Consider the following 22,672-nt stretch of genomic DNA (forward strand, 5'->3'; position numbering starts at 1 on the left):
CGTCGAGGAACATTCCAGTGACTTTCAAGCCATGTCTTGGCCCCCAAATTCACCTGACCTTAATCCAATAGAGCATTTGTGACCCTACTTGGAAAACCAAATTCATGCTGCCACGCTACCCCCTTGCAATGTGAGGGAATTGCAGGACCAGTTGGTGAGTGCTTGGTACCAGATACCTCAGACTACGTATCAGCACTTGTGGAATCAATGCCACGGCTGGTTTTGAGGGCTAAAGGTGGTCCTACATGTTATTAGCAGGGTGGTCATAATGTAATGGGTCTTCTGTGTATTTTGTCACCTATTAGTATAGGTTGAGATAAACTATGCAAACGTAAATGAACTATATGTAAAAGTTACGGTAAAAAACTTAAATGTCGTAAATCCTAAGTTATCGGTAAAACCTAACTTTTGCCAAAAGAACTTGGTACAAACCCAAAGTATGCTTTAATATGGTTCTATTTCAGATATAGACCAAGCCATTGCTGTAAAACGTAGGAGTTACGAAGTGACTGATAAATCTTAGGCCTTACAAGTAAAATTTAGAACTTACTAGACTTAGATCTATTACAGTTATTTCGATAAAAGCCCAAACTCAAGTAAATCCTAGGCTATACCGGTAAAGCTTGTCTTTTACCAAAGTCACTTGGCATAAGTCCGAAATATGTTTTAATATAATTCTATTTCAATCTTTTTCCATGCCTTTGCGGTAAAACCTAAGAGTTACAGTGCTACTTTGGTAAACCCTGTTTTACTGTTAAAACCTAGGATTGACCAGACTTCGAGCTTTTACAGCAATAAAAAATTCTTAAAATGTTCATTACACATTTAATTTTCGTATAGTATGCATATTATATATGTAGTAAAAGTACGTATAGTAATATATAGTATATATAGTAATATATAGTACATATAGTAATATATAGTATATATAGTAATATATTATATATATTATAATATATAGTATATGTAGTAATATATAGTATCTATAGTAAAAGTAATACTTAACTAATAGAGTCTATTCAGAATAGTTTAGTAAGTTGAACGGCTTAGTAAAAATAGTGGGGAAAAAGTGGAAAACAAAACTGAGAGGGAAAGAGTAGGTTGAGCTATCAATAGGTTTTTCAGTTCTAAACAAAAGTAAGCAAACAAACGAAGGCGTCTGTATAATCCAAAAAGGGTTGTAAAATACCCAGAAATAATACCAGAAAAATACCCATACTTCAAACCTTAATTTTTTACTTTGTCTTACACATGTGTTTTGAATTTTGTGTAAAGTTTCTTTATCTGAAAATAGCATATTATGAAAAAATCACATGATTATGAAAAAATCATATTTTAATAATCATTTTGGCAAGTAAGTTTTTCATAGTCTAATTCAAAATTATTGATTTTAAAAACATTTAAATCTATGTTACAGACAAAATATTTTAAAATTTAAAAATAAAAATTAACTCAAAGCTGAGACTATTTGTTTATTACAGACAGTTTTACTATTGAATAATATTATTCCATGATCAAAATTAGTCGTAAAATTCAAAAATAACTTTAATAAAACTATAAACATGTTTTGTCTATTTTATTAAAATTTTAATGTATATTTTTTTGTCTCATTAAGTTTGAAATCTCACGAAGAAGAAAACATCTGCCAGAATTTTATGGTAATTCCATTTCTGGTAAAAGGATAGCAATAAACCTAGCATCAAAAACAAAAATATACCGTATTTAATGGAGTTCATTTAATTTTTTTTCCGTTCATAAGGTAAAGGTTTATCGGAACTTCACTTTTTCAAAATTATAGTGCTTATTACCTCACATTTAGTAAAAAATAAGAAACTGAAAAGTAAAAGTAACGGCGGAATAAATGATTTTAATACCATTCTCTAAGGTATCGTGATAACGTATACTTTTTTGTCTCATTAAGTTTGAAATCTCACGAAGAAGAAAACATCTGCCAGAATTTTATGGTAATTCCATTTCTGGTAAAAGGATAGCAATAAACCTAGCATCAAAAACAAAAATATACCGTATTTAATGGAGTTCATTTAATATTTTTTCCGTTCATAAGGTAAAGGTTTATCAGAACTTCACTTTTTCAAAATTATAGTGCTTATTACCTCACATTTAGTAAAAAATAAGAAACTGAAAAGTAAAAGTAACGGCGGAATAAATGATTTTAATACCATTCTCTAAGATATCGTGATAAAATTACTGAATTTTTTCACATTAACAAATTTCACCACAGATTATAAAACTCAATTTAATTATTAATTTTACCAGAGTAATTACCAAAGCGTTTTAATAAAAATTATCGAGCTTTTTTCCCTTCCCATGGAGGCAAAATTTTACCACATTCTGGTAGTTTTTAACCCTCATATTTTTTCTCAGAACTTAATTATTATTTTATAATTCCTTAAAATTGAAAGCGCAAATAGAAGTATCGCTTTTTACAGTAGAATCACTTGAAAATGAAAATAAGTAAAAATATATGTTCAGTAAAAGTACTTCAAACATTTATGAACAAATATTTATTCACAAAAAAAAAATTTTTAATGTATTTATCGGTTTCAATAAAGAAATAAACCAGAAGATTGAAAAGTACTCTAACTTTATTTTTATAATTTATAAATGGCAACATTTTATACTTGTGACAGACTTTTTTTTTCTTTTCAGGAACAAGGGTTACAGATAACGTGCAAAAAAGAATTATGGAAGCTTGAGAAAACAATACATTTTGAGATTTTTAAGGAGATTTATTCCATCTGTTGGATGATGAGTCTTTCAGAATCACTTCTTAAGCTGAAATAAAAAACACAAAAAAAAACATTATAATTCAGCACTATTCATTTATAATGTTTGCTTAAGGGAACTATTGCGAAAAAAATGCTGGTCAGCATTGTTTATTGTTTTTATTGGTTCTTAAAAATACGAAAAAAACTATTTTTTCGCTTCATAACAGTAGGAAAGCTTATAACAACAGTAATTATAACAAATATTTATGCTAAGAAACATTTATTGCTATATCGATTGAATATTTTTTTATGATTTAAAAAATTTAAATAGTATTCAAAATTAGTTAAGTATGCAGTGAACATAATATACTTTTGCAACTTGTTATTTTTCTCCTTGACGGCTTCAATCGCAATAACTAATGCATATTGTAGTGTGTACATATACATATTGTACATATACATATTGTACTAATACATATTGTACTACGAAAATACAATTCCAATTCACTAGTAAATAAGACATGTTAACTCGATTCTATGTCGGGGTACCTTTTCATAGATGAAGGTTGATATTGTCGAGGCGACTCTTACCACATTAGTGACCCGGACCTGATGTGAACACGCCTCTCTTGACAGAAACTCCCACTTCAATTTGAAAAAGCCTACTTCGATAGATGGGCCCCATTGAGCAGTTAACTTGCTACTTATGATTGCGGCATTATGTCGCAAGATGTTTTATATACTAATGAAGTGGAATTGCATTCTTGTAGTGGTAGATACACTACACAGATAATAGTTAAATTATTAAAAAAAACTTATCGATAGTTATAATAAAAGATCAGTGATACCCCTTAATATGTTATTCATAAAGCACATGTTAAGGGTGGCCTATACGAAACACATGAATAAAAAAAAAATTTGAAGTAACTCGCCTTAAAGTTTAGGCAATAGCTTAGTTTAACTAAAACACGTTCAAGTACACACCTTTGCAAACTTGTTCGCAGTTGTCCTTTGAGGAGAAGTTGTTGTCATTTCCTCCACAACCTCCATAGATGAACTTTTCGCACTCTCCGGTCTGCTTGTTGTAGTAGTATCTAGGGAAGTATCCTCGGCAAAGTCCGGTCTCTTTCTCTTGCTCGCACAACTCAACCTTGGGGGCTACCAAAGCTGAAATAATAAAATATAAAAACCTTTCATGTCAATCTAAACAACTGTTTTTTTAGAAATTTTCGCATTGCAAACAGGTAACTGTAAGAAACTAATAGAAAATGTAAAGTCGATAAAATTATTGGCGACTTAACCTTTTCTAAGCAGTGTTTTCTAAAGTTCTTTCGTCAATTAAAATTTAAAAAAAAAAAAAAAGTTAAAGTGGAAGTTAAAGCTATATATTTCTGACTATATACACAATCTTGCCGTAAAGAATTATCTGAGCCTTAAAACAAACAAATAGCTTAAACATTTTAAAACTTTTGACTTAAATATTTTTTAATTACTAAACTTTTTTAAAAAATAAGCAATTTGGTTAGATCTTACCACCTAGAGGGAAATTATCAAAATCTATAAATAATTCTTAATTTGTTCAAATTAAGAGCTCATAATACTGAGTAGAAGTAACTTTTAAATATTGAAAACTTAGATCAAAAACACTCTTTATATTCACAAAAACTGTGGTTTCTTCTCTTATTCAAGTTTTGCGCAATTTTTAATTGCGCAAAAATTAATTGCGCAATTGAACCTTGCTTTAATGATTGTTATAAGACCTAAAATAAACCTTGAGGGACGAAATTTATCCTCGGTTTGAAAACGCTTTCTACTCTTGATTTGCAAACGAGGATTCATCTTCCATTTCAGAAGGTTTTTCAACCCTTGCTTAGAAAAGGCACATTCAATCTCCATATAAAAGGTTTGCTTATGCAAGTTTACTGCGAAGCTCATAGCGCGTATACTGGCATAGTTAAATTTAGCATTGTTTAAAGCTTGCATGGTTTATTTGCTAGTCATTACAAGCCTTGTTGTATTTTATAATGAGCGGTGTTGATGACATTAAAATTGCTATCTGGGAGAATATTAAAATCTTAATTATGATGTCATTACCTCCGCATTTGTTGTAGCATTCATCTTCAGTGGCGAAGTTGTTTCGGTTTCCTCCACAACCACCATAGATGAACTTCTTGCACATACCCTCTTCTTGGTCGTAATAATAACGGGGCATGTAAGCCAAACAGTTACCGGGTGCAGCCTTCTTGTCACAATCTGGGCGATCTAAGGCTCTTTGAACTGAGAAAGAAAACGTAAAATAAGTTATTAATATAAACTAGTGCACTTAAAAAAAATTCCTTATCAAACTACGGTTAAAAAGTACTGACATCCTGGCTGCATCATACGAAAAATTTATTTTGCCTTAAATCCATTCTACCGTAAAATTTTATACTATCTATTTTACAGTAACATTTATTTAATTACATTAATTTTGCAATAAATACTACTGTGACAATTGCAAATGTTTTGTTCCGAGAAATTTTACGGTGAAAAGGAATTAAAAAGTACCGGTATCCTGAGTTCCGGTGCCTTTTACCGTAATTTGATCTGAAATTTTTTACAGTATAGTATCACTTTACACAAAAATAAAATAGCTAATCTCTAATTATAAGTTGGAACCTCATTACATTTCGTTCATTAAAGCAATTTTTTGTAGAATTCCTACACAAGTTTGCTATTAAAATTCATTTGAAATTTTAGATATTAGGTAATAAAAATGTAAATATTAAAAATATTTACAAATATAATGATAAGCCCCATTTCATTTCGATCAGAGTGGGCGTTATCCGTTAAAAAATAAATAAATAAAAATTTGATTTCCATGGAGGTAAACAGATGTTTTGTATGGTTCCGTTAAGTCTGCGGCAAGTATCATTTTAAATATATAGACAAGTTGAACATCATATTTAGTCACTTCATAATTAATTATAGGACCTTGTATAAATATGTAAGCAATTTTCGAAATTTTCCGAATTTTTTTTTAAGAAAAACAACTATTTTCCAAAAAAAATCTCTTACTTTCCAAAAAAAAAATTATTCCAGAAACTTTTTTCCGATCATTATGGTAATATAATATGTATTAAAGAAAATACAAAAGTCTAAGTCTATCATCAAAATCTCCAAAAAATCTAACACATATCAATGAAATTGTAAAGCTATCAATGCATGCTTATTCTATATTAGATGATCATCTCTCATATTGGCATAAAAAAAAATCTTGTTATTGTCAATAAAATGAAAAGCTACCTGGGCAAGCACTTTCGCACTCTTCAAGAGTTCTGAAGTTGTTTTCGTTACCACCGCATCCACCATAGATGAATTGTTTGCATTGACCAGTTCTCTGGTCGAAGGCATATCGTCGGAATAAACCCTTGCAAACACCTGTTTCAGCGGTCAAGTCGCATACATCCAAACTGGTTGAGCCTGGAGCAAAAGAATGAAGATGCTATTTCAAAAGGGCTTGTTTATTTTTAGTAAATGTAAAATAAAAAATACATATTATTATGCTAAATTTTTCTATTGTTAGCGTTCATTTTTCGTTACATAAATTTGGGCAATCACTCCATTACAAATTTTAATTCTTGTATAAATATCACGCAAAGGCACAGGATGATACAAGATTAGGTAAAATGATCAACACCATAAGCAAATCAACACTCTTGGAATTTTCATCCTGAAATTACGTTGAAATAACCAGAAGCAGTTTGTCTGTCCTATTAACCTTGAAATTTATAGTTAAGAACATTTTTTACCCTTACAGGTTTGAAACTGTTTGCAATTGGTTCGGTTAAAAACCCGTGAATTCAAAACTATATGGTTTTGTAACCATTTGCAACAAGCACTGTTTCTAAACTATAAGTTTAAAACTTAAACGGACGCTAGAGTTCTATAGTGGCTGTGCCATTTACGCGAGAATGATAGTTTCGTATTATAATAATCCAGGGTCAGATATTGAAAAATTCAGGACAGTGAAACTTCTCTACGCATTGAACGAATGGAAGAAATATTGTGGTGTCTATACTAGGATTCGAACCCTTTTTAAGTTAGCTTAAGTTTATTCCTTGGCATACGTAGTTAAAATTTCAATTAATTTGATTGAAAACTGAAAAACTTATCCTGCAGAATGTATGTAAAACATTGTCTTAAGGAAAGCTATTCTAATTTTTCAAGTAAAGTATGTATGATCAGAAACATTAAAATTTAGAAAATTGATCAATACTCGAGATATATATTTCAAAAATTATTAGCAGTTAAATTTAAAAAGAACAATTACCAGCACAAGTCTGTAAGCATTCCTCTTCAGTGGCGTATCGGTTACCGTTACCTCCACATCCTCCATAAACAAATCGTTTGCAGGTGCCAGATTTGGTATCGAAATACCAAGATGGGAAGTAAGCTTTGCACAAACCAGTTTCAGCTTCACCACTGCATGACTTTTCAACGGCTAAATATTAAGATATTTTTAATGAGAATAAAACACTTCGGTCTGATTATTTAAAAAATGCTGCAAAGTTTTAAATAAGGTCTTGTGGATTGAATTACTCATAAATTATATGCGAAAATTTCACTTAAGAGATATACCAGATTTCTAACTTTTTTTACCTTTTTTGTTTACTACCTTTTTTTGATTAAAAAGGACTTTATATTCTTATATTACATTTTGATTACATTTTAATTTTGTATTTCTATTCTTTTTTAAGTAATTTTATATTTAGTTTAATACTCAATAGTATTTTAATTTCGGAAGGTGGCTTATTTTAAAAAGGGAATTTGCAAAAAATAAAAATTGAACACTAAGGTTTAAATTATTAAAAGAGCTTTAAAAAACATTTTAAATTTAAAAACGGTTTAAAAGGCCTAACAAGCAGTGTTTATTAAAAATAATTGCGTCGAGTGAGATTAGATCGTTGCAAATATAAATTTATCAAAAAATTTTCGAGCACAATTTACAAAACTTTCAGCAATTTTATGCAAATTTTTCGTGTTCACTTGCTTGCATGCGTTTTTAATTCCTTAATAGTTTCGCAAAAAACGATTCACAAGATTTTCAGCAACTTCAAAAAAATCATCTCAATTTAATTGTTAAGCTATAACATGTTTTCGGACCAAATTTAAAAGATTTTTAATAACCATTTCTAAAAATTGTTCCAGTTTGATTATCTGATTAAATGTACAAAATAAATTAACTTACAATATTGTACTGATGTTTTTATAAAACTTTAGTAAAAATAATAATTATGTATAGAAATGAATAATTCTGAACCATGAGCAAAGTTAAAGAATATTCGAACGAAAAATAATTATAAAAATAGTTGGTGTAGTTAAAGAAAATGATGTCAAGAGATCCGTTTTAATAATGAATTTTACCCCAAATTCAGCGAACTAAATATTCTGGAAACTATAAAGGTATATCAATTAAGATAGCTTGGAAACATCTACAAGTACAATAATTTAAACCCAACAAAAAAGTGACATTTCAAAAATTTATGAAATAGAAAGAAAAGTAGACCAAACACCAGATGACATGATACAGTTGAGAAAATTTTACATGAAATTAGGGTCAACCATTAGAGAACTGTGGCAGTGGATAATTTCCGATGTAAAAGACAGTTCTTGCCTACAGTAGGCTGTAGAGCTGAAGAAGATGAAGAAGTACTGATATTAAAATAAAGAGCAGTAAACATTTAGATGTGGAAGTAAACGTCTACATAGGCTATATTCCTAAATATAAAACTATTTTTCTTACAATCAAAACATTATGACATCTGTCTTTATTTTAAAACTCATATTTATGAACTCCTTAAGGTAAATATTGGGTTTATGTAAACGGCTTTTTTTTAATTAAAATCTTGATATATGTTTACCTTGAGCTGGGCAGTGTTCTGGCAGAACACAGCTACCATCCTTTGCCAAAACGTAACCTTCATCGCATTCGCATCCGATCTTGCACATAAGAACACATACCTGGGGTGGGCTTAGGTAGTTCTCACATGTCAGAGGACATGCTGTACCACATGTTGTGTAGTGGGAATTGGCAGGACAATCCCTGACATTGAAGTCTAAAGAATAAAATATCGAAGGTTTATATATCAATTTTAGAAATAAGTCTTAATGGTTTTATTATAAAATCAATGGAATAAGAACTTATAATAAAATGTTTTACATCTTGAAAATGCAGTTATAACTGTGTGGTTTATGCTTAAAAATTGAATGTAAAAAATAATTAAAATTGTTTTGAATTTTGCTATAAATATTCTTCATACAAATTATAGTTCTTAACAATTTCAATGTAATACAGATGCAACACTGAACAACTATTTGCTTGAAGAAAAAGCTGCAGTATTTAGATAAATTTGTCAAAATAATTGTCTATAAAGTATAGCACTAATTTAAATTGATAAAGTAGACATTTTTTAAAACTCTTCACAGTCTTTTATTTTTCTGTGCCTTGATTTTAAATTAGATAAAAATTAAATAGAAAATAATAAAAAATAGAAAATAAAGTTTGTTTTAGAGTACAATTTTTATTGGATATGTTATGGGATATATTATATTATATTATATTATATTATATTATATTATATTATATTATATTATATTACATTACATTACATTACATTACATTACATTACATTACATTACATTATATTATATTATATTATATTATATTACATTACATTACATTACATTACATTACATTATATTATATTATATTATATTATATTATATTATATTATATTATATTATATTATATTATATTATATTATATTATATTATATTATATTATATTATATTATATTATATTATATTATATTATATTATATTATATTATATTATATTATATTATATTATATTATATTACGTTAAACTTATTTCAAGCACGAACAAAGTGAATTAGTTATTATGAAATATTTACCTATTTGGGCTAGAGACCCAGCTACTAGGCAGAAAAGAACTAAAAGTTGCATGATTGTACTTGATAGATTTTCAAGCTTATTTCTAAGAGGAAGATACACTAAAAATTCTTACTTTATATAGCTATCGTAAATTTGCGTGTCTGTTCATTTTCCCACGCAAATAATCTCTTCATTGTTTTTTTTTGTTTTTTATTATGTAAAAAAACATATGCTACACGCAAGATTCGCAACGTTTTTATTTTAATAAATCAACTGTTCAAATATTTTGAGATAAGTTGATTAAAGTCAAAAGTACTCAATTGTCCTTAAGATAATTTTTTTTCTACCCCTGAGGATGTTTTACGTCAGCATTGTGGTCGATTCGAGCCGGGTGCGTTGGGAGGCGAACGCTCTATCCCCCATGCCACCACGGCTTTAAGAGGATTATCCTTGAGTCTGGTCCCTTAAATCAGAACAAATACCAGAATATCAAAAATTTAAAATATTTTATTGTTATAGATCAAAACGAGCGCTGTCATGGAAACAAAATATTGTTAAAAATAAAAACAGAAAAAACCACTAGAAAAAATTCAATCGTCTTAAATCTCGCTAAATTCATAGATTGTGAGGTGAAAGTAATAAAGTACTAGAAACAAGCATACAGGTTAAAAAAAAGTTATTTAAAACTGAAGAAATACTATATTTAACTGTCAGTGGTAATTTTAAACATAAATTTGCTTATTTTTACTCTTCCAGGCGACATATCAATTCCAAGGCATTTAAATTTATTAAATTCTTATACTAAAGCCTTATAACACTTACTATTATTAATGATAAATAATTGTTAACAACTTTCTTGAACACAAATCTTAAATTTTCAATCCTTATATAATAATCCTTTAAAAAAACTTTATTTAAAAAGATAAATATCGGTTATAGAAACCATGAAGAACAAGTCGACAAATAGTTCGCCAGCAAGTAAAACTACATAAGGTTTTGATTTACACAGATCACATCGGCTACAAATACACATAGGTGCATGCATCAAATGTGATATGAAAAGTAGATAATAAAAAAAAGTTAATTAAAAGATGATTAAAAATTTTAAACTGCCAAAACTCTTTAAAAATATGACTTCAAGGAAATACTTTAAAGTAACAGGAAAACTTTGAATAGTGACAAAATTTCAACCAAGTTAACAGAAGTATATATATAATTGTATCAGTTTTAAAAATAAAAAATTCATATATTTTGCATGGTAATAAAATTGTAAAATGTTATATAATATTTAGTTTCCCAAAATTGCATATAAACAACACTTCACTTCGAAATTGAAGAAAAACCCCATACCAGCACAAGTTTGTAAGCATTCCTGCTCAGTGGCGTATCTGTTACCGTTACCTCCACATCCTCCATAAACGAATCGTTTGCAAGTGCCAGATTTGCTATCATAATACCAAGAAGGAAAATAAGCATCACACACGCCAGTTTCAGGTTCACCACTGCATGACTTTTCAATGGCTAATTTAGGAGATATTAGTAATATGAATAAAATAAAATTCTTTTCAACAATAAAACTGTATTATAAAATTGTATTAAAAAAATCACTAAATATAAATAAATAATTTTCTTCTATTAGAACCTTAACATAATTCTTGCTAAATGCTGTAAGAACTTATTACAACAGTATCGATATATGGTAGCAATCTTCATACATTAAGTTCTTATACAAAACAATACTAGTAGTACCCATTTGGGTTACGATGGGTTCAGACAGAGTTTCGAAAAGTACAAACCCGGACTCGGACTCTTTAACCGAAAGAAGCCACCAGATTCATTGAATTTTCTTATGCCTTTTTACAACTTCCAAAGTAAGCAAATATGCAAAAAACTGAGTTCTTCAATTACTAAGAATAAAAAATCTACATAAAATGTTAAAATGTTAAACAAAAATTAAGTAATATTATATTCGTAATTTAGTACTCTGAATAAATTGTTTACTTTGGCTTCCCCCTCGCAAGTTTTGACTATATATCGTCGAGAATTTCAGCCTTAATCTGTCAGATTAAATATCGAACTTTTACGGTTTCAGGCACAAAACTCGTCGGGGGTATGGACCTCAAAATATGAACCGGAGTAGTAAACGTTTTCTGTAATAATAAGGTTCTATAAAAGAAACAATGAAAACTGAGGTTCAACAATGTTTTTTTAATTTCTTCAGTACTGGGCAAAAGTTACGCCTTTCAGAAAAGTGGCGATTGCTGTAAAAGCATCCTACGTAAATTTTGTAGACAGCAGAGAAAAGCTTTATTTAATTTTGTGCCCGCTTTCTTGCATATTAAAATAAATGCACACTCTCATATAGTTAGACTTACAATTTTATTAAGAAAGAGAAGATGTATCTAACATAGTGTTGCAAGGCTCTTTCGCCAAAGCAAATAAAAAACCGCCACAGTTTAAGTGCCTTACACTTGAAGCTAAGCTGTAAATTTATACTAGATAAATTTATACATCTTGTCGTAAAGAATTATCTGAGCTTTATACTGCACATACTTAAATACTTTAAAAATTGCAATATATTTTTTAAAGATCGATAGTTTAGTAAGATATTTTAATCTAAAAGAAAAATAACAAAGTCAATGAATAATTCTCAATTTTTGCAAATTTGCACGTCAGGGATGTTTGTTCCGGTGTGTTGTTCTCTCTAGCGCGATGTGGGAATGTAACCCACCCTATGAACGGGTATCTGTGACAGTGTTGCGTGGGTAATGCTACTCGCCTCCGTGACTTAAGTTCACTGGTGCCCACCGGGTAACGTAAAATGAGTAACACTTCTAACATCTTCCGAGGTTAAGAACGAGAGTTAAAAAAAAATAATACCTGGAATTAAAAAAATAATTAATAAATAAATAAAAAAATCTTCCTACTTTGAGCTGGGCAGTGTTCAGGCAACACACAGCTTCCATCCTTCGCAAAAATGTATCCTTCATCGCATTGGCATCCGATCTTGCACATGAGAACACATGGTTTTGGAGGGTCTTGGTAATTCTCACATGTCAGGGGGCACGCTGTTGTGCATGTTGAATAGTTAGAATTGGCAGGACAGGACAAGTTAACGTCTAAAAATAACAGAGCATATAGAAAAGCTTCAAAATTTAAATATAACTACTGATGGTTGTAATTTCATAAGAAATGGATAAGAATTTTCAAAACGTGTGATGGAAAGTGATCGTTCAGCTAACTATTTGAGCAAGGAAGTACCAGAATAAATTAAAATTAAAACTTGACAAAATTATTGCGTTAAAAAAGGAATAATAAATTATAAAGATAAAAATTGAGGCTTTAAAAAACGTACCGTAAACCGGGGCGAGTCTACCCATTTTTTCAGTTTGTCAACTTTCAAGTGGTCAAACTTTTGTAAATATTAAGGAAAAAGGCTTTTAATAGGTGTTTCGGAATCGCTATTTATCCCTCTTTAAAGCTGTGAAATCGATTTTAAAAAATATTAACAGTTACGCTGTTACTGTATATTTTTATAGAACTGCTGACAAATCTCTCGTATGGGGCGAGTCTACCCATTTTACTAAAATGAATGTTAACATTGTAATTAATCAAATTTTACTATTAAATTGTTATTTTAGTTACTATATAGGATATTTAGGAAGTAAAATTCATAACTTTATTATATATTCCATTTTTTTATTCATAAAATAACACAAATTGAGTATTTGATCGATTATCACATTTTGATCACAGTTTTGTTTTTATAATCATTAACATTATAAAATAACATTTTTTTCTGATTATTGTTGATAAAAATAAATTAAAATTAATATAAATTTACAATTAAATAATTAATAAATAATAATAATTAAAGATTATTAACAAAATCGAAATTCAAACATTGGGAATCATGAAAAATCCTTTTCCCATTCTTTTGGGAGGTAATAATAATTTATAAATAATAATTTATTTAACTTGCATTAAATAAAAAAAGTTAATTTTGTAATATAAAAATTGAAAAAATAGGTAAAATAAACATATTTTATATTTACATTTATATTTAACCTATAAATTTTCTTATTAATGATAAATTTATCAATGCAAAATTAAAATAATATACTCAAATTCATTTAAAATGACTTAATTTTAATATAAACAAAGTTCTAAATTATATTATTATGCTTTATTAAAACTAAATACGAATGGGTAGACTCGCCCCACGAATTCTGGCTTTTTGTTTACAACAGCGAAACTTACATTCTTTTTGGGTTTTTTCATATAAAATTAATGTAATCTTAGTCTTAGATAAGTTTATCACTTAACCAAAGTGAAAATAGTAATAATAATAATATACTTATGGAGCACCAACTAAAAGTTTGCTGATTTTCAATACAAATCTCTCAAAAGACGTTTGAACAGGTCGGTTAAAAAGGCACCAAATAAATAAAAACGGATCAAACTACTACAGCGCCATCTTCCTTAGAGTCTGAACTAAGTCCTACGTCGGTAAAAAATATTTTATTTGCAATTTAAAATAGCGAAAATTAAATAAAACTAAAATGGGTAGACTCGCCCCGGTTTACGGTAGTGATGTTTTATTTATTTTTTTAGCTTCATATAAGATTAAGTAAAAATAAATAAAATGAAATAAAAAGAACGAAAGAAAGTAAAGATACAATGTTTTATTGATTCATATTATATTATATTATATTATATTATATTATATTATATTATATTATATTATATTATATTATATTATATTATATTATATTATATTATATTATATTACATTACATTACATTACATTACATTACATTACATTAAATTAAATTACATTGTATTGTATTATATTATATTATATTATATTATATTATATTATATTATATTATATTATATTATATTATATTATATTATATTATACTAGGAGGCTTCGCCCCCTGCTCGCTGGCTCTCGCCAACCCCCGGAATTACTTTCGCAGTTCATTTCGGATTGCTTCGCAATCCGATGCTCGCTTTGCTCGCTCATTGGATACGTTCTTAACGTCTAGCTTTTGTATAATTTTTTGAACACTGAAGTTCCGAAAACTTTTCACTGTAGAAAATTATAAACCTGTGCATTTCAATATTAATTTGAAATTGCAAACAGTTCACATATTTTTCCTAATCACACTATTCTAAATTTCAGTTGTTGAGAAAAGTAACTGTTGTGAGTTTTATTTTAAAGTCTTTCCCACCAGAGGGCTAAAACCATGTGTTGTAAAACAATATGAAACAGTACTGAACGCCGGATGTAAAGCATCGGCTTCGATGAAGATATAATTTTGTGAGAATTTTTTTTATAATTCGGTGAGAATTCACCCGATTAGACATATGATGCTCACTACGTGCTCTTGCGCGCCGAAGCCTATCAATTAAAAATGAAAACTGTTGCCAACGCGAGAAAAGAAATATCATCGATTTTATTGATACATGCGTATTAGCGTTTTATATAATATAGATTATATTATATTATATTATATTATATTATATTATATTATATTATATTATATTATATTATATTATATTATATTATATTATATTTTATTATATTATATTATATTATATTATATTATATTATATTATATTATATTATATTATATTATATTATATTATATTATATTATATTATATTATATTATATTATATTATATTATATTACATTATATTATATTATATTATATTATATTATATTATATTATATTATATTATATTATATTATATTATATTATATTATATTATATTATATTATATTATATTATGTGGATAAAAGAGTTACCTATTTGGGCTAGAGAGCCAGCCACCAGGCTGAAAAGAACAAGAATTTGCATGATTGTACTTGAGTGAATTCTAGATTATTTCTAAAAGGAGAGACAATAAAGCTTGTTGCTTTATATAGCTTTCAAAAATTTGCTTATCTGTTCATTTTCCCACACAAATAGTATCGACATTTATTCTTGATTTCAGTAGATTAAAAATAATATTTGCTACTTATAAATTTTACAACTGATTTTTTTCTTTTAAAATATTCGTTAAAATTACAAGTACTTAAGTTACACAATTAGTGATTTAAAAAAAAAATATCATAAGTGCAGCAATTATCATACGAAGTATTAAAGCTCTCTCAATTTTTAAATCTGTTGGCAGATAAATTGTTGACAAATATTCAATTGCATATGATTTCTAGACAATCCTTTAAGTGTTTGTAGGATTGTAATTTTTAAAAATAAGTAACTTTTTGTAAAAGTAGTAAATTTTGAACCAAAGTGTAGGTATAATTTGCATTTGGTATGGAATACACTTAGAATTAACAGAAGAAGTGTTTTTTTCTGGGTGAATTTTATTAAACAAATTTATAAATTTATCACATTTTGCTTAAAAAAATATACAATCGATTTTTAAAATTAATGTACAAACCTGAATAGGTTTATTGCAGTTAAATACCAATATATAGATATATAAACATTTTATCAACGCTAAATCTAAAAGTAAGTTGTAAATGCTTAAGCAATTGAACACGCAAACTTAATTAGGCCTTACTAAAGTTTTATACATATAATAAATATGTTTTATAATAGCACTTTTAAATATTAAAATTTTAGAAAATTCTATTGTAATTCTATTGTTTTAAAATAAATAAAATTTATTTAGATTATTTTTAATGAAATTATTTTTGCCATCTTTTATGGCTATATTCTGTTTGTAATTAGTAAAATCAATTTAAAATTTTTCGTATAAAATACGATATTTTTTTTCAAATGTTTTCTGAAGTTATTGAAAACTAATTGATATAACTTAATTCTTCTCCCTATCTTATTTTATTTGTCCTTTAATACAATGTCACGCGTCTGACATTGATTTCTTTTTAATCTTATCTCCAGATGTTACATTCAAAAATTATTCTCGGGAAGAATTTTTGTGCTATCAGTTAAACAGAAATTAGTTCTTATTTAATGCCAAGATGTCATTTCCTATTCAAGGAACTTATGTACTCAATTTAAGATTGAGTACTTGAGTAAATTTTTGAATACTTGAATATGGAAATCATGTTAACTATAGAGCAGCCAGTGGACAGCTAATGATTTTCGAGAAGTACTAATTTCTAAAATAGTTATTCCTGCTTACTTGCTAGAATGTCGTTTCAGAAATTCAGGAAATTTATTGGAAACTTGAGCACTCGAATGAATATAAAATTAATTAGGGATGATATGGGAATCATTTTAACGATATCCTAACTAACAGAGCAGTCATTTGATCGCAAATAAATTTGGAAAGGCACTAATTCCAAAATTAATAGCTATTATTTCAGCTTACTTGTTTTTTGAGACTTTTCCTAACTTTCCTTTCCTTCAAAAACATTTAAAAAAAATTTCTTTGTTTATGAGGCAGGAGACAACAAAAAAAATTGTTTGGACTAATCTGTTGAAGTTATAAACATAAGCACAGACAGAGAGTAATTTTGTTTGCCGCATGGCATTTACTCAATTGTTGGTCATAATATTTAAAACGAACTGAATTATTTTTTTATAAAAACAATTTAAAATTAAAACAAAATATATCTTTAAACTTAAGAATAATTTCCTGTATTCAAGACATTCCATGACATTTTTTTTACTCAAACAAGTAATGAAATTAAAAATTAGGAAAAAAAAAGCTATGAGCGATCATATTTTTAAAAAAAAAATTTTTTTTCGCACATTTAACTCAGCATGATATTCTAAATAACTTTTTTGTTCATTCATATGAGAGCCCAACAATCCAAATAATCGTTCAAAAATTTCAATTTCTTTTTTTAAATGTTTTAAATTATTGTTACATATTTCATTTGTAAATTTAAATTTAGGATAATTTTAAGAATAATGTTTTTCTTATTTAGATGGGCTCTTCATTTACGTCACACTAGAGCTGCATAATGGGCTATTATCGACGGCCTGGAAAACATCCCTATGGATAATCCGCGGACATGCCTTAACAATTTTGATCCTCTGCAGAGGAGATGGCTTCGTCACTTTGGTAACCCGACGACCTGCAAGCGAAGTCAAGCACTTTACGGTAGAACAGTTTAACGAGGACCGATACCGCACAACCTCGGTCCCCACGCAGGCTAGTCACCCACCCGCTTACTGATGGCAGTCAGCCATGCCTGACTTCGGTGTTCTACTGGGAACCGTGTCTTTAAGATCAGTCCATTACGGGACTTTTCTTTTTTCGAAATATTTTTTTTAAATGAATGTAAATTTGTATGATTGCATTATTCGATAATTTACAGTTATTAACTGAAAGCAACTAATACAGAATTTATCATTTAAAGTGATAACTATAATTTTTTTTTTCAAAAACACTCTTTTAGAAAAATTTGAACTCTATACTTGAGAAATAATTAAATACAAAATAAATAAATTCCGAATAAAATTAGTATTAGTATACGGAGGAATAAATTCTGATAAAATTACTGTATTGTATGGTAATGTTATTTATTGTAAAAGAAAACATAATTCTGGGAATAAAACCAAAATATATGGTATTTAAACCATTCATTTTGTAGATTATTCCTTCCGCTTTACCGGAAATTCAGATTTCCAAAATTATAGTTTTTGTTACAACACATTTAGAAAAAAATACAAAATTGAAAAGCAAATTGAACTGAATAAATGGTTTTTATACTAAGCTGCAAGGTTTTGGTTGTTTTTTAACGAAGCACTTCGGTAATAATTTTGATAAAACTATCAAGAAATTTTTTGTTTTATAATACATGAAAAAATTTGACACATGTAGTAAAATTTGGTAATTTTATCATGATACCTTAGAGCATGTCACAGAGACCATATATTCGATTTATTTACTTTACTGTTTCGCATTTTGTACTAAAGGTGAAATAATGAGAAACATAATTTTAAAAACCCTAATTTTCGGTAAACTGTTACATATGAACGGAATAGAGCCAAATGAGTAGTTTAAATACCGCATATTTTTGTTTCTTTTTACCCGAATTATGGGGCATTTTTGCCAGAAATTTCATCCCCATACCGTATGGTAATTTCACCAGAATTTATTTTCTCCGTGTACATAGCGAGTTTTTCGAAAAGAACTAATAAGTGAACTTCCTTTTTTATTTCAGAAAACACCCTCTGGCGTTGTGTTTATTAATTTTCAAATAAAATTCTATTTCTTTCTCAGCAGAATCATTACTTTCGGATGGATAATAAATCCAACCATGGTCCTCATCCATTATCAAACGGAATGAACTCACTTGAGTACGGTTGCTTCAGACATACCTCAGACAGTCTGACATTTTCAAGTGGCCCTTGATTCATTAAGACACGAGTTCTCTACTTAATAAATAGGCGTAAGTCTACTTATTTTTATCTTTGGTAATGAGTTGTTTTTTTTTCAATCGAAAAACATTAATATCGCTGATTATGTACAGAATTAATGCTTTTTCTCTGTCTGATTTATTTGATTTAAGTGGTAAAAAAAATCTTTACTTTCGATATTTTTTTAATACAATTTGTATGTAAGACTGAAATCCAATCTCTAACTGTTTTCGCGGTTTAGATTGTTCTTTGCATATAAGTTACGGTACTTAGAAATAAAAATATCATGAAAAGAGTAAAGAGAAAGATTATCGCCATTATTTTTCAATTATATATATATATATATATATATATATATATATATATATATATATATATATATATATATATATATATATATATATATATATATATAAACCTTTGTAATTCATGGAAGGCTCAAGATCGATCTAAGCATAAAATAGCTGATTCATGCTATCTGATCAAAAAGTTACAATGTCCTATTTTGTGTTGGTGATAAGTTTAAAACTCCTCCCTTCTTTTTAATAACAAAAAGGCAGTGTTCCCTTAAGCATCCCCCCCCACAACCAAAAAAAAATTATGTAATGAAATGCACACTTCTTATTACTCAGTTTCATTTGGGTTTTTTTTTCTTTCGAAAACCTACTTAATTCTTTCATATAAGGTGCCAAATATGATTTCCTTTTTTTGTTTCCATTACTTTTATTTAATGAAATTAATATTTTTTCTCAAATCATAATAGTTTTTCGAATGTTTTTAATAAAAGTATTTGATGAATGCGTCTTAAATTACGTATGTATAAAATGTAATTAAGGCCATGAAATAAAATGCAATCGTAAAAGTAGTAAACTGTAAAAATAAAGTACCCCTATATCTCTTGCCAATATCAGGAACGTCAAACTCTAAGGATTACCACCCCCTTTTTGAGAGATAACGATATACAGGAACAGAATTATATAAGAGATATTCAATAAATATCCGAGAATCAGTAACAGCTTTTTCCCATAGCATCATAACTTTTGTTAAGATCGCTGAATTAATTTGACTACATAAGTTGAGGTACGAAACGCTGTTTTCTAAAAAAAAACAGCGTGGGAAAAATGTTTGAATATTTTTTGAACTGAAAAATGTCCTTGAAAATCTGAACTTTAACCCATGAGAATACGACTAACAAATGACGAAAAATGAGAATCCAATTATTACGACATCAAAATATTCAGAAAAACAATTATTAAAAATAAATAATACAAGCAAAAAAGTACAAGACAAGATTTTTACAAAATCAAAATTCTAAGTGATATTTCTAAAAATAGTAAAAGGTAAAAGTAAAGTGTAATTTGAAAGCAATAACTAACTAGCATCATTACTCTAACAAAATTTCTATTGAAATGCTTTTGATATTTTATGCTACACACATTAAAAATAAGTCACCACCTAAATAATTTAATTATCACATGATATTTGCAAAATACACCATTTTTAATAAAGAATTTAGTTACCAAAACAATAAAATATTAACAAAAACACAATAAAAACTGCAGTATCTATTGACTTCATGTATAAATAGAGTTGGTAATATAATAATGTTGTTTAATAATTAATTTGATAATTTTTCTTCAAAATTGGGACAAATAATTTTCCATTCAAATTATATGAAAAATTTCTTTTTAAATTTTGTTTAGATTATTAAAACAAAATAACACGTTTAATTAACGTTGCTATTGATAACTTTAAGGAGGGAAAATTATTTATTCCCTTAGACAAATTTAAAATTATCTCAAATTTGTACCTAAAAAATTTAAATACATTTTTACGTTGTTAAATATTAAGGTTTATAAAATTTAGCGAAGAATGTCTTTAATATTGATGAAAAATATCCCCTACAATATAAATTGTTTGCTCCATTTTAGACAGAAAAAAATAAACCATTGAATTTGATGTCACAATTATTAAAACTATTTTCATTTCTCACGGTATTCATAAAAATATGGGCAGGAATGGAAATTGTAACAAAAATTACGAATTGAAATTACTTTTTAAATAGAAAATTTTGCAAATTGATCGATATAAAAGAAAATACTCAGTTCAAAAATAAAGTAACATAAAAAAATATTTTAAAGGTGTAAATTTTAATTTTAATAAAACTTAACTGTAAATCTCGATATAAAATATGGGCTCTTAAGGGAGCATCATGCATAAAATCCTTTTTACCGTGAAATATCATACCATAATTTTTACAGCAATATTTCATTAGATATTTTTAGAGTGATTATAACTGTGGGGGGAGGAGTTATCGACCATGCCAACCTTCATCTATCAAAAGGTACCTCGTGATTGAATCAAGTTAGCATGTCTTATATACCAGTGAATTGATGTTATATTTATGTTAATTTTTATCTTTTGAAAACCCATAGTTTTATGAGTTCTTAATAAAGTTTCGTTTTCTCAGTTATATTTACGTTTCAAAATTTCATAAATGGTAAGCCTATTTTTAATACTCAATAGTTAAATTTAAATCATTCTGGATTTCTGGTAGATAAATTGTGGATTATGAGCATATTTTATTAATTATTTTGTATGCTAATTATTTTGGTAAGTAGATTTTTCATAGTTGAATTCAAAATTATCCATTTTAAAGACATTTAAATCTATGTTACAGACAAAATATTTTAAAATTCAAAAATAAAAATTAACTCAAAACTGAGACTATTTACTTATTACAGACAGTTTTACCGTTGACTAATATTATTCAATGATCAAACTTGGTCGTAAAATTCAAAAATAACTTTAATGAAACTATTAACATGTTTTGTGATCTATTTTATTAAAACTTTAATGTATACTTTTTTGTCTCATCAAGTTTAAAATCTCACGAAGTAGGAAAAATCTGGCAGAATAACCATATTATATGGTAATTATATTTCTGGTAAAAAGATAATAATAAATCTAGCATCAAAAACGAAACTATACTGTATTTAATGGAGTTCATATAACAATATTTCCATTCATAAGATAGCGGTTTAATGGAATTTCACTTTTTCAAAATTATAGTGCTTATTACCACACATTTTGTAAAAAGTACGAAGCTGAAAAGTAAACGTAACGGCGGAAGAAATGGTTTTAATACCATGCTCTAAGGTATCGTGATAAAATTAAAAAAATTTTTCCTATTTACCAAATTTCATCACAGATTATAAAACTCTATTTTATTATTAATTTTACCAGAATAATTACCAAAGCATTTTAATAAAAATTATCGAGCTTTTTTTCTTTCCCATAGGCAGAACTTTTCCATATTCTGGTAGTTTTGACCCTTATATTTTTTCTCAGAACTTAATTATTAGTTTATAATTCCTTAAAATTAAAGCAATAAATTGAAGTATTGCTTTTTACAGTGGCATCACCTGAAAATTAAAATAAGTAAAATTATATGTTCAGTAAAAGTACTTCAAACATTTATAAACAACTATTGATTTACAAAAAAGAAATTATTTAATGTATTTATCGGTTTCAATAAAGAAATAAACCAGAAGATTGAAAAGTACCATAACTTTATTTTTATAATTTATAAATGGCAACAGTTTATTCTTGTGACAAAATAATTCTTTTCTTTTCAGGAACAAGGGTTACAGATA

General features: G+C 27.6%; 1 protein-coding gene across 1 annotated transcript in view; it reads right to left on the reverse strand.

Annotated features, from left to right (window-relative positions):
• Window positions 1-2,588: 2,588 nt before the first annotated feature.
• LOC122269315 (papilin) overlaps window positions 2,589-22,672 on the reverse strand; it is a 29,470-nt gene continuing 9,386 nt past the window's right edge. The window contains exons 5-12 of the mRNA XM_087166925.1: window positions 12,592-12,783; window positions 11,015-11,185; window positions 8,633-8,827; window positions 7,042-7,212; window positions 6,015-6,191; window positions 4,824-5,006; window positions 3,714-3,896; window positions 2,589-2,796 (exon numbers count right to left, since the gene is read on the reverse strand). Coding sequence (XP_087023051.1) covers window positions 2,792-2,796; window positions 3,714-3,896; window positions 4,824-5,006; window positions 6,015-6,191; window positions 7,042-7,212; window positions 8,633-8,827; window positions 11,015-11,185; window positions 12,592-12,783 — 1,277 coding nt within the window. The 3' untranslated portion in view covers window positions 2,589-2,791. The remainder of the gene's footprint in view (window positions 2,797-3,713; window positions 3,897-4,823; window positions 5,007-6,014; window positions 6,192-7,041; window positions 7,213-8,632; window positions 8,828-11,014; window positions 11,186-12,591; window positions 12,784-22,672) is intronic.

Source organism: Parasteatoda tepidariorum, chromosome 6, assembly GCF_982258835.1.
Source record: "Parasteatoda tepidariorum strain Cologne lab strain chromosome 6, Ptep-v5.0, whole genome shotgun sequence".
In the NCBI taxonomy this organism is placed as follows: Eukaryota; Metazoa; Arthropoda; class Arachnida; order Araneae; family Theridiidae; genus Parasteatoda; species Parasteatoda tepidariorum.